Raw genomic sequence first — 16043 nt, 5'->3', positions numbered from 1 at the left:
CACTGAGGCATTACGAAGGGGACAGGACGGAACATGTGAGTAATGCCTTTGAGAAAACGGGAAACAACAGGGGACTTGAAAAGAGAAGGTCGATCAGGAAGCCGTAAGAAGGCAGAGATTGCAGCAAGATAACCTTTCAAGGTGCCCAGAGCAGAGCCCTGCTGGGCCAAAGAAAGAAGAAAGAGGAGAACCTCAGAAAGAGGGGCGGAAAGGGGATCCACAGCCTTTGCTGTGCACCATGCCACAAATTTGTTCCACCGGCAGGCGTATACAGTCTTTGTGGAGGGACGCCTGGCTGCCAGAATGACATCACAGACTTCAGGAGGCAAGTCAAATGGCATCAACTGCTGCCGCTCAATCTCCACGCGTGGAGGCTGGACAGGTTCGGGTGGAGGACCGTCCCCTGCTGCTGCGACAGAAGGTCCTCCTGAAGAGGCAGTCGTATCGGGGGATCGATTGACATGCTGAGTAGCTCGGGATACCAGAACCTTCGTGCCCAATCCGGAGCCACTAAGATAACTTGGGCCCAGTCGCGCCTGATCTTCTTCAGCACTCTGGGCAGAAGTGGTATAGGCGGAAAGGCGTACAACAGACCGCAACTCCACTCGCGACGAAAAGCGTCTCCGAGCGAGTGCTGCCTTGGAAATTCCAACCCGCAGAACTGCAGACATTGCGCGTTCTCTTCGGTGGCGAATAGATCTAACCAAGGCTCTCCCCACTGCAGAAAGAGACCTTGCGCCACGTCCGAGTTCAGACGCCATTCGTGATCCATCATGCACCGGCGGCTGAGTTCGTCTGCTCTGGCGTTCAGAGAGCCCGCCAGATGTTGAACCACCAGGGTGATGCCCTGGTGTTCCAGCCATGTCCAGAGGCGCAGAGCCTCCTGACAAAGGGTCCACGACCCCACCCCGCCCTGTTTGTTGCAATACCACATGGCGGTGGTGTTGTCCGTGAACACCTGCACGACACTTCCCCCGGACAGAGGGAAGGAAGGCTTTCAGTGCAAGCCGGATCGCTCTCAGCTCCAAAAGGTTGATATGGAGTTGAGCCTCCGCCGGAGACCAGAGTCCTCTGATCTCCGCCTCTCCCATGTGGCCCCCCCATCCCAGGAGGGACGCATCAGTCACTACTACGTGCTCCGGTTGGGGTAGGGAGAGGCATCTGCCGCTGACCCAATCGCGGTCCGTGAGCCACCACTGCAACTGTTTCGCAGTGTCCTCCGAGATCAAGACATGGTCGGACAGGTTGCCTCGATGCTGGGCCCACTGAAACTTCAGGTCCCACTGCAGAGCCCGCATTCGCCACCTGGCGTAATGCACCAACAGGATGCAGGAGGCCATCACCCCCAGAAGCCGCAGCACCAACCTGACCGAAACCCAGGATAGAGGCCGAAAGATGGGAATCAGGGCCTGAATATCCCAGACCCGCTGTTCCAGACGATAAGCCCGGGAGTGCGCCGAATCGAGAACCGCTCCGATGAAGAGGAGCTTCTGGGAGGGACTCCGGTGCGACTTCGGCACGTTGATGGAGAACCCCAGCAAATGCAGGAGGTCGGCCGTAGTCTGGAGGTGGGAAACTACTTGCTGGGGCGAGCCCGCCTTCAACAGCCAGTCGTCGAGATAGGGGAAGACTGGAACCCCCGATCTGCGCAGATGAGCTGCGACCACCGCCATCACTTTCGTGAACACCAGAGGGGCACTGGTGAGGCCGAAGGGGAGCACGGTGAACTGAAAGTGCTCCTGACCCACCGTGAACCGCAGGTAACGCCGGTGGGCCGGCAGGACAGGGATGTGAAAATAGGCGTCCTGCAAGTCCAACGCTACCATCCAGTCTCCAGGGTCGAGGGCATCCAGAACCTGAGCTAAAGTTAGCATCTTGAACCGTTCCTTCCTGAGGAAGGTGTTGACGCTCCTGAGGTCCAAGATAGGGCGTAGGCCCCCTTTGCCCTTCTTGGGAACCAGAAAGTAGTGGGAACAGCAATCACGGCCTACTTCTGGACCAGGAACGCGCTCGACGGCCTCTTTGGCCAAGAGGGCCGTAACTTCCTCTCGCAGAAGATTCAAGTGATCCTCCGATATACGGTGGCACTGCGGTGGCATGGCTGGAGGGGTCGTCTCGAAGGGGAGGGAGTAGCCCCTTCGGACGATTTGCAGCACCCACCTGTCCGAAGTGATGGAGCGCCAGTGGAGCAGGTGATGAGGAACTCTGCCGCCCACTGGCGTGGAATGGGTCTGAAAGCTCGGACTAGGAAGGCTTTGAGGCGGATGCTGCCGGGGTGGATGTGGACTGACCGGCACGTTGTCCTCTAGAACCGCCACGGCGGAACCCACGTCCACGTGCAGGTTGGTTCTGCGGCCGGTAGCTAGGCGGACGTGAGGAGGAGCCCCTTCCTTGGCCACGAAAGGGGCGAAAGGTGGAAATGTGCGGCCGTGGGGCCGAGAGACCCAAGGACGTGGCCGTAGCCCGGGAGTCCTTAAAACGAGCCAGGGCACTATCCGCCTTCTCACCAAAAAGGCGAGCGCCATCAAAGGGCATATCCATGAGGGTACTCTGGACATCCCCCGAAAAAGACGTGGACCTCAGCCAGGCGTGGCGCCAGAGCGCCACCGTGGTGGAAATCGCCCTACCCAGCGAGTCCGTGGTGTCAAGTCCACACCGTATGGCATGTCGCGCTGCATCTTGCCCGTTAGCAAGTGCCTGGGAGAGACGTGTCCGGGCCTCCTCCGGACACAGTGGCAGCACGTCCTCCACCGCATCCCACAGAGAGTGGGAGAAACGGTCCAAGAGTCAAGCGGTGTTCAAAGACCGCAGGTCCAAACTCAGGGAAGAGAACAGTTTCTTCCCGAACTTTTCCAGCCTCTTGGATTCCCGATCCGGAGGAGCTGACGGGAAGGAGGATTGGGAAGTGGAGGCCTGGATAACCAGGCTCTCGGGGGTGGGGTCGCCCGGAGCAGGGCGGTGGCGCCGGGCCATGTTCCGATCCACAGGAGGAACTGTGGAGGGCTTGGACCAAGTGCCCTGCAGAACGTCGACGAGGGCCTCATTGAACTGCAGCAGAGGCTCTGTGGAGCTTGCTGACGGTTGAAGCACCTCTGTGAGGATATTAGTCCTCACGGCCACAGCAGGCAACTCGAGCCCCAGGGCTTCGGCCGCCTTGCGCAGCACCACTGAAAAAGCTGCACCTTCCTCCGAAGCCACAGTCGGAGGAGAGATGAAGCCAGCGTCCGGCGAAGTGTCCAGACCACTGGCATCCCCCAGTTCGTCTGCCCAGTCCTGTGAAAGTTGACCCTGGAGGGCCATAGGGTCCTCCGACCCCTCCCAGTCGCCCCCGTCATCCGATTCCTGATAAACAGGAGGAACGATCGGAGCCGGACGGTAGATGAAACGGTCATCCATCGGTGTCGGGTGTGGCGCCAGGTGGCGCCGTGCCGGCGTCGGGTCCGGACAGGGGCTAAACCGTGGAACGGCGTCTTCCGGAGACGGCGCCGGAGGTGGAACCGGTGTCGGCGCCGGCGGAGGAGGCGTCGTGAGGTCGGCACTACACTCCCCTTACAACCCTAAATTCAGTATTTAGGGGAGCCACTGGCACCAGAGAAACAGATCCTGCAGTACTAAGAAGAAGAAGGACATCGAAGAGGTGCAAGGAGAAGAGGGCATTTGACTGATCTGGCGCCAACGCTGCCGGCCTACCAGTTGTCTCAAAGTCCTACTTCAAAGACATCTAGTCCTGCACCTGTACTTCAGAAGGCCAGGAGGCTTGCCTGACTTTGACAAAGAACCAGGAACTCCCTTGGATTGGTGGAACCAGTCTCCTGCACGCCGCAGCCCAAGTCTGAAGCAACAACAAAGTGCTCACTGGTGTGTCCGTCGAGGTGGTGACCCACAGCGAAGTGGCAAGAGCACTCTAAGAGTGGTAGGTGGCTCTCACAGACGTTTCTAGACCCTACCTCACTTCCGACTACCTCCAGCAGGTGAGGTCCCTTTCAACTCAATTTGCCGCAGCCAAGGTTAGTTGGCAGCCAATCCAACCACCAACAACTTCAGTCTTCACTCCAGCAAGAGGGCACTACACAACACCTGCAACTTATTTTGAAAACGACCCCACTCCTGTGATTCTTCATCTCCAGTTTGGTGGCGTCAACGGTTTGTCAGAAACAATCTTGTCATGACCACTGTTCATCAACGGACCGACCGAGGTGCATCTTTGGCACACTTGTCCCCAGATACAGACATTTTTTAGTGTCCCTGCATCCAGAGTCCCTGGGCAAGGTAAACAAAAACTGCCTGTTCCACTCAGCTACTGGGACCACAAAGACCTCTGCTCTGAATGAGTAAAAACCATGTCCGACCCCCAAGAGCCTGTTACCAAAAGACTGACAAAAGCCGGTGTGCTTTTATCACAGACCACGGCGGTCTTTGACTGACGGTCCTGCCAGTCACCTGATTTCCACCATTACTAAATTGTTGACAGTGATGCAGGATACTGCCGTGTATCCTACATTGACCATCACAGTAAATACTGGACACTGTAAGCACTTCTGCTACTGTTTTCCACAGAATTTCTGAAACACACTTGAAGGATTATACTGCTTTTGGTGCATAAAACATATATAAGGATACTTGATATTTTTATAAATTGGTGTGGATCTCCTGGAGTCGTGTTGTCATTTACTAATTACTGTGTGTATCTGCAAAAGTCTAACACTCCTCTGTGTTAAGCCTAAGGCTGCTCAACCACACTACCCTCTAATAGAGCATTTTGGGATTGCATAGCAAGCCCTGTCCACTAGTAAGGGAACCCCTGGACTCTTTACACAGTATAATCAGATTATTGATATATCACATAAAGAGCCAGCTTCCTACAGTCCTCACATAAAATATAATGCACTTTGCCTTAGGGCTCAAAGGACTGCTGTAGGGGTGATTTACTTCTATTAAATGCAGTGACTTTGGCATGGCACACAGGAATGTGCCATGTCATGTTTTCACTCATGGTCTGCACCATGTCACACAGCCTGCACTGGCAGTCTGTGTGAAATATGTGTGTGGGTTTCCTGGGTGGCATAAGATATGCTGCAGCCCTTAGGGATCCGCTTTCATTACTTAGGCCCTAGGTACGAGGGGTACCATTTATTAGGGACTTTCAGGGGTTCTAAATTCCTGCACCAATTGTAAAACAATAAGATAGCACCCTGATTTAAGGAAAGAGCACTGGCACGGAGGTCTGGTTAGCAGGCCTCAGGGAACTGTCAGTTTTTAAACCATCATCTAGTAGCTAACAAGCATTTACAATGCAATGGTCTCAGCATTGGTAAAGTTAGAGCTATTGGCATTGCTCATGACATTATTTTTGTATATGTTTTTGTTTTTAAAACATTTAAAGAAACGGCATTGTCATGAGCAATGCCAATAGCTCTAACTTTAACAATGCCCACTTCCTGAAACCGACTAGTTATTTTCTCGACCCCATTTTCCAATGGGGGGAAATCTATTTTAAAAAAAATCCCCCGGCCTTCTGTGTGCATGCAAAATCTACACTTGTATCTCGGCTCGTGTGCTCGCTTTCTCCTTCCCTCCCGACTCACCGTCAGCTCAATAGACACAGGCCCGGAAACCGCGCCACAAACCGACCGGAAGTGACGGCTCTGAAAGTGGAAATAGCATAGAGCGAGGGCGCTCTGGCCTTCTAACAACCGGAAGTACCACAAGGCAAGGGTGTGCTGTAACTGTGGAGGACTCTATTGCCATAGAGTATAACGCTCTTTCGACTTGCTTGTGTCCGTGCCCGGTGTTTCGTGGAAGAGCGTGGTATCTAAAATAAACGACCTGGGCTATAGTCTGCAAATTACTTTTCCCACCGATTTTGTCAGTTTACCGGAGTACTACAGCTAATACGTGAACAAGCCTGTCTGACTGTATACACGACAAACAGTTTTCCGAACAATACTCTGTACAAGATCAGGTCCAACAAAAAACATAGCCGGTAATGTGTAGGCGCTTTTCTACAAATGTCAATATAGTTTAATAAAGCGCCCCTGGCGGACCTGATGCTGTGTGTTCACTCTTCAGGGGTTTTGTTGCTCCTCAAGTGGACCTGCTCAACAATATTATAACTCAAATTACAATGTAAATTGTTTTAGAGGGACTACTAAGGGGAACACTGGGTCGTATGGTCTTTATGGAAAATAATATATCCCTCTCCGAATGACAATAAGGGGTGAACAAGGACATTAGGATTTAAAGAGAAATGGGGCTTGGGGAAGGCGGGAGGCAGCAGTGTATGTGAAAGGGAGAAGACCTGGTAAAGTGCAGTGTACGGTCCTTGCAGCTCCGGTTAGTGGTTGTGGTTATCCGGCAACTCGTGTCCCAGGCTGCCTTCCAGCATGTATCCTCTAAGTGTGCTCTTCTTCCGAACGGCAGCCCACTGTCCACTCCCGCATTGCCGGGCACCACCTGGTTCCAGCTGTGGGTGGCTGATCCCCTCGTCCGCCCTCGCAGCTCCTCAACCAGAGGCTTCCTTCACTCTGCTGCTGCTTCTGCACAGGTCCAGCACACAAGGTAAAGTCCTCAAAAATGTCCGGAAGAGCCTCGTCCTAGGACTGTGTTGCCGGCGCTCCTCCCCCGACGAGAAACCCCATCAGCTGGTAGCCATTTCGGAAAGGAAATGTACCATTCCTCTGCAACGGCAAGGTTCGCATTGATACGGGCTAGCCCCTTCCAGTGTTTGAGGCCGTCCATGTTGGTATGGAAATCTTTCCTTTTAGTGTAAATCGATGTTTATTTTATTTAAAGCAATTTTATATAGCGGGAATTTTACCCGAAGGTGTCAGAAACAAAGTACCAGTTACATTACATCAGGAAGACACCACCGCCTCGGAGAAAGGCAGCGCGTCCTTTTCGGATTCGGGGGCGTGTTTTGGTGTTGTCTCCTCCTTGAGACTTCTCGCAAAAAACACGCCCCCCGATCCGAAAAGGACGGAGCCTAATCGGAGTGACTCACCTCTTCTCCAGTGGCTGGCCAGCATTTACGAGGCCAGCCAATGGAGAACAGGGGAGAAGAGGGGCGGGTTCAAGCCCCTCTTCTCCAAGTCATTAAATCTACGACTTCCGGTTCTGCCTTTCGGCAGACCGGTAGTCCTCGACCTAAAAAGGGGACAGAAAGTGTGTGTTTGTGTGAGGGGGGAGGGGGAGGGGCGGGGTCAGCAACCAGAACGAAAATCCAGTTTCGTACACATAGCTGAAACAAACATGTGATGAGTTTTCTTTGGAGATGCATTCCAACTAAAGTGGAAGAATACACCAAATCAGCCAATAGAAAGGAGTGTTCAAAAGTGACTCCTTTTTTGGGTCGTCTCTACAGTTTTTCTTTTTTTTTTGGTACTTACCTACCGGTAATCCTGAACTCACTGCTGTACAGTGGACTGTTTATGTGCTTTGACCTTTAAAATATGCTGATATTGGCTTAAAGCCTGGTTGACACATCTAACCTTTCTATCAAGGCCAGAGTAAATGGAGCAGTAATACACCCCAGGCAATGAAAGTAAAATGCCACTTGTGGACTGCAGTACATATTGTGCTATCCACTACAGCTGCAGTTAAACATAGCTGTAATACTACCCGGTGTTGGCTGGCCAACAACTTGAACCCTGCTGCACCAACCTGTCCAAATCACTCTTGACAAATTAAAAAACTGATTTCAAATACTAAATAAGTCACCGCTAAGCACAGCTTACAGCACACAAGTGCATCATTTTTAAGAGTGGATCAGAAATGGCGTGTTAATACATTGACTAGGCCCAAAACAACATAGTCCCTGGTCAGGCTGTAGTTGGCAAATATGGAAAACTCAAAGTACAAACTATACAGTTTAATCAAACTGTTTACCTGTACCACCTACAGACTCCATTCAAATACTTCCAGAAGCTGATGGAGGCTAATTGCATTAACTCTCCAGCAACTGCCCAGCCACTCCTTGACTGGAATTGGGTATGAAAGAGTTGAGTAGTTTGCCCTCAGAGCAGAGACAATGACCCACAAGAGGGGAGGTGTTTTCTTCCCCTGGCAGAACGATCGTTTTTTGGAGAGGCGGGTATCAGAAACGTAATTAAATTCAAAGGGGTCTGCCCCGTCAAAAGCCACTGTTAGGTGACACTTGGAAATACTCAGTTTTTGTCCCTACAGTCAGGCTGGCCCAAACCAAGTGGCAGGTTAGCCACCCCCAGAATAAGTTTTGAGTGGCCACCACAGAAGAAGACTGCTTATTACCCTGGCCACACCTCTAGATGGGCACACAGACTCTGCCCAAGGGTGGAACGGATTCCTCATTTTGAGAGTGAGGGGTACTGTGGGACTGTTTGCGGTAGGGCTAACAGGAACTGCTGTTAGTCTTACTGCACAAAATACCCCAACGGGTAGGGTTGCCTCCAGGAACTTTTACCTCATTGTTTTAAGAGCGCTCAGGAGACATTCCCAAGCACTAGCTGGTGCCAGGCATGAATCTGGCACCACAGAGCACCTCCTCAGAACAGTTACTGGAACTACAAAAGATTAAAAGAGGACTGAATCTGCTGTTGTGGCCACAGAATAGCCCTTAAGGGCTGGTCCTGTCCCCTATTGCACCCAGGACAAAGAAGTAGACTCACTGGGTCCGTTGACTAACCACTGTGTTTCTACACAACATGCTGCAAGAGGCCTTTTTGGGGGGGGGGGGGGGGGGGGGGGGAGGGAGGGGAGTACCCAGCTGACCACTGGCGAATAGAGTTTGCTGTTGGCCTCCGTCTGACACCTTCCCCATAGCTTCTGGGGCCTTAGAAGCATACTCCTGTGGTTGTTTGTCCACCAGAAAGTTTGTGAACTATGAAAAACATTCCCCCAGAGTTTCAGGTAGTCCTGCAGGACAAAATATACTACCAGCCGTTACACTGCATTGGATTGAATTTCAACTTTATCCCAGCACCTATGAAAAAGTGACTGCTCTCATTCTGAATCAGGTACCTTGCCTTTAGTTCCACAGCAGAGGCTACAATTTTAGCAACAGCCTGCTCAGAAAGCATTTCTCTTCTCAAAAAGTGACAAAGTCCCTTTCTACATCAGGACTTGGAAACTCTATTTGACCGTTTAGACGTAGGATAATCCAATAGCTGTATTAGACCAGGGCACCTCAAATCATACCAAAGTCCTGACCAACCGCTTTCATATGCGGTCATTGCAGCTTTGTGGGTTGTTAGGTGCTATTTTCACAAAAATCTTTAAACATTCACATCTCCAAGTCTCCCTATAAGATTTTATATTTTAAGATTTGTTTTATTTTATTCAACCTTAGGTCTGCAAAACAGCTGAAGCGGCCTCTAGGGCATACCTAAAATGCGAGGTAACATAATAAAACAACAAAAGAAATTAAAAAGTAAAAGATGCAGGAGTCTTCCTTCCTCGAATAGGAACAAGTGTCAAACAGACATTGCTTCTCACCTTTCGTATTCTTTTACAGCCAGTGACACCTGCGCAAAGAATTCATCCAGGCCGGTCCCAGTCACTGCAGACACCCCAACCACCTGCAAAACAAAAAAGGATGTTTAGACGGCTCCGGCGTATTTTTGACATAGAACAGGCATGGGGCATGGGAAGGAGGCTCTTACAATAAACAAAACTCCACATAGTTCTTATTTAGTAAGCTAAGCAGGATGTGTAAAGTGGAAATATTCCGTGTTCAGCTAAGAATGGAGGAAAAGCAAGAATAAGTTTAATGCAGGCATGTAGGAAAGTAGGATCTGCTTTCATGGTTATCCCCACTTTTTGCCTAGTGTCAGTGTGTTTTGACTATAGTCTGCTGGGATCCTGCTAATCAAGACCCCAGCAACTGTGCTCTCTCCCCTAAATTGGCTTTGGTAAGTACTTTGGCTTTCTACAATTGACAACTGGTGACCCCCTATAAGTCTCTAGTATATGGTCCTGAGGTACCCAGGGCATAGGTACACCAGGGGTCTCCCATGTGCTGCAGCATGTATTGTGCCACCCATGGGAGTCCACTTAAACTCAGACTACAGGCCTGCATTGCAGCCTGTGTGAGATGGTGCTTGCACCCCTCACTACAGATATAATTTGACCTATATCTAAGGTCACTGCACTTAAAACCTATAAGTCACCCCTAAGGTAAGGCCCTTCAGTCCTGAGGGCAGGGTGCTTGGTTACATGTGTGAGGGAGCCCCTGCATGAGCAGGACACCCTTAAAAATCCCAGAGTCTATTTTCCTGGATTAGTAAGTGTGGTCAGCCACTTAAAGATATATAGTGGATATCATCATTACGAGATGTCCAACTATAAAATGGCTGCACCGAACCTGGTCATGTTTGGCATCAAACATGTTGGAATTATGCCCCTACCAACAATTACGGTGCTGGAAGTATGATCCCATGTACTGGGGGGGCTCCTAAGGGGACCCCCTACACTCCCAGTAACAGCCTTTCAGGGTCTGCCAGCAAGCTAGTGCTGATGCAAACCACAGATACAATTCTGTCTTCCTGCTGATGAGCTGAGCTCGAGTAGGGGAAGGTAGAACAATATTTTTTCTGTCACAGAAGGTGTGACCACCTCCCAGACAGAATTTAGTGCATTGTGCTAGGGTGGGGGCGCTTTCAGGCACCACCGGACTGCTTTGAAGAGCACATTTAGTGCCCTCCTTGCATACTTCGGTTTGACTCAGTTCAGAATCCCGTGGGTCCCACTTTAGCACGAAACTGGACAAAGGACAGGGGAGTATCCTCCCCTCTGTCCATTTCCTCCTCTGGGAGGGACCCAGAGTTGTTCCAACCCTTTCCCTATGGTACTTAAGGGCTCCCCTGTGGGTGGGTGCTCAGATTAGTCATGGAACAAGACTCACCTCTGAAACCAAGACACTCTTCGACCGTCTGGACACTTGGACTTTCGTTGGACTTCAACTGGAACCAAGACTGAGTCAAGGAAGCCTCCTGTTGCTTCTGGTCTGGCTGTTCTTCAAGTCTTCTGCATCGTCTGTGTTTTATCCAGGTTCTCCAGAAGGCCTGTGGGCATCAACAACATCCAAAGTAATCTCCGTTGGCGTGAAGGAGTCCCTCCCCGGCATCTGAAAGCACAGCAACAAAGCTGACCAGTCTGCTGCTCCTGAGGTCCTACGGACTTTGAGGCCCAGCAACACAGGTGGAGGTTCTGCAGCTCCCTAGACGCCTGACTGGTCTTCTCTGGCAGTATCCCTCGTCGGAGCCGCTGGGACCAAACCCCTCTGCACCGCATTGACTTGCTGTTGCCAAGGCTTGTTGACTCTGCACTCCAGAGATCTTCAGGTTACATGAAGCTCCATCCTCCAGCACCTCATCCCCCCGAATAGCAGCATCCTCTGCACTGGTGGTCTCCATCTTTGGTGAGCTGCCTGAGGTCCTCTTGCGACTCCTGTGCAATCGGGATGTGGGTCCTCTCGAGGTTCTTCCTTTGCTTCATAGGCTCCCCTGTGTGCTCAGGCCTGCTCTGACTCTCCTGCACTTGGTGAGTTCTTTGGACATTGCTGGTCCCAACGTTTGCATATTTTCACTTTCTATTCCAGTTGCGGCTACCAAGGCTTGTTGGAGCTCCCTCCGGACACCAACCACCTATACACCAACATCCGATGTGGGACAGCTCGTGCACGGCTCCTGGTCTTCCTCAGTGTCACCTGGTCCTCATAGCTGCAGCAACATGGTCACCGTCTTGACTCCTGAACCTTCCGACATCAGTGGGCATTGTGCTTCTGTGCCACCTGGTCACCTCCGAGTGGCATAGACTCTGCCCCCTCTGCTTGCAGGTTTTCCTCTTCAAGAATCCACTCTTGGATTCCACGCGACTCCTTCACAGGCTTTTCCAGAGGCACCTTCATCAAAGTCTTCCACTGTCGTCTACGGCAGGTTCCAACGTCAATTCAGCTCTATGCACCCGGCCTCCCCGGTGCAGGTAATCTGGTTCCTGGGGCAGCCATGGGTAGGGTGGCTCTCCAACCTTTTGTCTTCCAAAGGTTTTATTCGGGGTCATCTGGGAAGGATCCTTCTTTAAAACTGCAACACAACTTTTCTATCGACTCCCATTGGCCATGCAGCTGTGTTTCCACTCAGCTTCCGTGGGGTTCCTTACCTTGGTTGGTGCCTTATGTCCCCAGCTCCTCTGACTTTTCTGGTCCAAGTATCGCTCTCCTTTCAAGTTCGCATTCCACTTTCTTAGCATATGGCTTGGTTTCCCCCTGGAGACCAGTGTATATTTGAGCTACTTATTCATTATTTTAAAGTATTCTTGTGTGCATTGTTGATATCTCCAGTTAGGAGATATACCAATGTGTTAGTGATTGTGTTACATAATAGATAGTCTTGTTTTTATGAACACTGTGTGGTTCTTTTTCATTAAATCTACACTATCGATTAAATGTGGTAAAACAAGCTGCTTTACACTCCTTCAAGATAAGCCTGAAGGCTGCTCTCCACCGCTACCACTTGGAGAGCTTTCTAACAACGACCATTAATTGCCTGGATTAGTGCAAGATGCATCACTCCCGAGATTGTGCACCATATATTAAGCCAGTCCCCTACACTGGTGTGCAGCAGTTGGAATTAAAGCCTGCACTGTTTTTCCACTTAATCAAACTGAAGCTTATATGCAGTAACAGTTGCTACCAGACGGGAGTAAGGGGGCGGGGGTAGGGGTGAAGGTGGGTGGGGTGGATGCAGAAAATGTAAAAACAAGCATTGGCATAGCCAATAGGTCTCACCTTTGGGACCTTTAGTGTTTAGTTATCCAGCACAATATCCTTGGTGCAACAACATCAACTGTTGCATGGCTAAACACTTATAAGGTCCCAAAGGCGAGACCTATTGGCTATGCCAATGCTTGTTGTACTCGAAGTAACTTTAAGCATTCTAAAAATATCACCTGGTCCCGCCCCCGTCCTGTGTAATGCAGTAATGGACAGGCCTGCATGCATCACTGACATGTTTGCCTCCAGCCTCACAGGGGATCCACAGAGTAAGCTGTAAAGCAATTGCATCTGGGATGGCAAAGCTGATGATTGGATTATAAAGTAAACTGAATTACAATTTATCAAAAGCGTGCGTAATACCAGCTCGCTGACAGCAGCTCTGATGTTTCTATAATGGTTGCCTTTCATCTGCGGCAAGGCATCCAGGAGAAGCGCACAAAATGTGGTATTTCCAAATGCCATCTCTGTCAACGGCCCTTCCATCACAAGTGCTCGAGTCGGGCGGCTGCCACTAAAACCTGTCGTGTACCTCTCTGCTCTTAAGAGTCTGGTTATTCGCTTGATGTCAGATCCCTATACTTAAATAATTTATCGTGGCACCAACTGGAAAATGCACTTCAATGTACACGGGGAGGAAAGTGCACTGTGTGGTAAACGTTCAGTGCGTCTCAGCCAGATTTTTTATTTTTTGAATTGTAGTACTTCACTTTCTTGAGATGGATGGGCTTTGATTTAATTTCATTTTGCCATTTTAGCAAGTGGGTAGGCAAATCCAAGTGGCATGCGCATCCGTGTCCCATCTGTAGTTAACTGAATTGACCACAGGTGACATTCACTGGAACCGAGTCTTGTTTCTGCATCTTCTGGGCATGAGGCTAGAGCGTTTGCGTGTGTAATCTGACCAGGAAATGCTCCAGACCCCTATGACGTCACGTAACGTGTTGTGTTGGAGTGATGTCTTTGTAAGCCTTCCAATGCAGTGCTTTTGGTTCCGCCTTCGTGGCTTTGAAATTAACCAAGCATCCAGTGGCCAACTGTTGAACATGTATTTTATATGACCATCAAGCAACCTGAAAGATCCCGCAGCTCTATGCATTTCAACAAATGGGGGTGGCGTTGCATGTGTGTGTCATACATGCTGAGGGCGGTGCAGCCTAATGCAGGGAAGGGTGCATTCCCTCGATGAAAGCAGAGACCATTCCACGTTCCAGACAGGAGACAGGCGCGTGAAGGGATGACCTAACCGCGTCAAGACGCTGATTGCACTTCCTAGGGAGACTGCAGGCGGCGGGTCGGCACGGCCTGGAAAGTGCTGCATCGTTTCACTGCACTTTACTGCTATTGTGATTATGTTCAGCACTTGAATGCCAAAGTAGTAAGGACAAGCATTGGCCGCGCGGCCGTGAAAGTGACACGGCCGCACGGCCCGTGAATGTGATCGCGATCAAAGACAGATGGCGGCTGCGCTCGTGCACGCTCGCGTGAACGCAAGCGCTAGGCCACCAAAGGCCTGTGGCAGCACTTTGAAAGACTCACACACTAAATTTCTCGCAGAGCAGAGCAGCGCATGCGCTGGCTCAGCGAGATCTAAAAAACACTTAACTGGGAGGCCGCCGTCTCTTTCCTCTGACCTCTCCTTCTATGGATCGGCACTCAGACGGGGAATGGGAGAAGTTGCATGTTCCTTACCAGGCTATGTAAAGCAAGCGTGGTGGGACAAGATGCCAAGTGTGCAGGACTGTTTGGCCAGCCCGAGGGCCGGCCAAGCAGTCTTGCGCACTTCAGGAGTGTAAACCACTCCTGTCCCTGATCTGGCCTGGCCAGTCCTGCCCTGTGAGCCACTGACTCAATAGGAAAAATAAAATGATAATGATACGTTATCATTTTATTTTTCCATTTGAACAGTGCGGAGACGCGCCTTAGCGGAGGAGCCGCTACTGGTTATATGAAAAATCACCACTAGCTAGGCACATATAAAATACTTTTATCTAGTAAGTTCTACTGAACTTTCTGGATTGGCTGTCAAGGGTCTTAGCCCAACCCTTTCTCCAATCTTTGAAAGTTTAGTTCAGTAGGGGCATTACACCACACTACACACCTAGTACAATGTCTCAGGTTGGTGAGTCCAGTGGGGCTCAATCAAGTACATTGGTCTTAAATTCCAGGAACACTGGACCCTTGCTGCCTCTAGGAAAGGAAGACAGCTAGCAACCCTAACAACGAGCAGCTCTCGGAAATGCTTCTGCAGGATGACCTTCAAACTCCTGATCGGTCAGAGGGGCAGGATAACTTGGATATGGGTGGTGATGCTTCAGAAAATTAGCAAGGGGTGTCCAACACCCATGACTCTGCTTCTGAGCATATCCAGAAGTCTGAAGATCCCTTACTGGAGAACTCTAATCCCCCTCGATATAATTCTAGTGACACAGAGGGAGGCCCTAGAGGTAGGACCCCCTTTACTCCTCCTGGGAGGGTACAAAGAGTTCAGGAGAGGTCCAGGTCCTACTCAGTTAATTCAACCTCCTCTGTCACTTCCATAAGGACCTCCATCTCTAGCAAGAGTGAGGATTCTTTAGAAAGGAAATAACACCTTCTCAAACGTGAGAAAGCCAAGCTCAGAATCAAGAAAGCTTGGCCCTAGATAAGGAAACCCTAGAAGTTTAGAGGGCTATGAAGAACTTGGGATTAGAATCCCATGGTGCCAGAAGTACTAACCTAGAGTTAGAGAACACTCTTTTGACACTAGGAACCTGAGCAGGATAGTCCCTCCTTTTCAGGAGGGTGATGACATCCATAAGTGGATTACTGGTGGTGTTCGCAGACAAGCACAGGGCACTATGTCTGCAAGGTCCGCGGGCCGCCAAGGAAGGCTTGCCGGGCCGCCAGCGGCCCGCGGGCCGTACTATGAGTACCCGTGTCTTAGAGGAATGTAAAGCAGCTTGTTTTACCACATAATCTCTTGAATCACCAAATGAAAGGACACCACACAGGTATATATATCAAATATATATGTATTTATTACTAACAACTCTCTACTAATCTCTTTATGAGATTAGAAGTCAGGAACATATGTACAAATCAACGTTTCACAATAAATTAAGCACAAATATGGTTGGGGCCCTAGGGGCGTACCAAACCATATACTAAAAAAGAGACTTAAGAACAACGACTTGCAAAGGGACAAGGCCTAGGGCCTTTAGAAGTGTTGGGGCCTCACGAAACCACCGAAGGCAGGTAAGTAAAGACCCACGGGGGACGCGTGCAGTGTGTGAACACAGGCGCGAATCGCCGTAGA

The 16043-nt window shown here is 50.4% G+C and overlaps 1 protein-coding gene across 1 annotated transcript in view; it reads right to left on the bottom strand.

The window, feature by feature from the left end:
• The window catches only part of GPN1 (GPN-loop GTPase 1), a 107695-nt gene that overhangs the window by 19114 nt on the left and 72538 nt on the right, over nucleotides 1-16043 (bottom strand). The window contains exon 10 of the mRNA XM_085613327.1: nucleotides 9469-9551. Within this exon, the coding sequence (XP_085469453.1) occupies nucleotides 9469-9551 (83 nt within the window). The remainder of the gene's footprint in view (nucleotides 1-9468; nucleotides 9552-16043) is intronic.

This window comes from Triturus cristatus, chromosome 6 (assembly GCF_964204655.1).
Source record: "Triturus cristatus chromosome 6, aTriCri1.1, whole genome shotgun sequence".
NCBI classification, from domain to species: Eukaryota; Metazoa; Chordata; class Amphibia; order Caudata; family Salamandridae; genus Triturus; species Triturus cristatus.
This window is presented reverse-complemented; position numbering and strand designations above follow the sequence as displayed.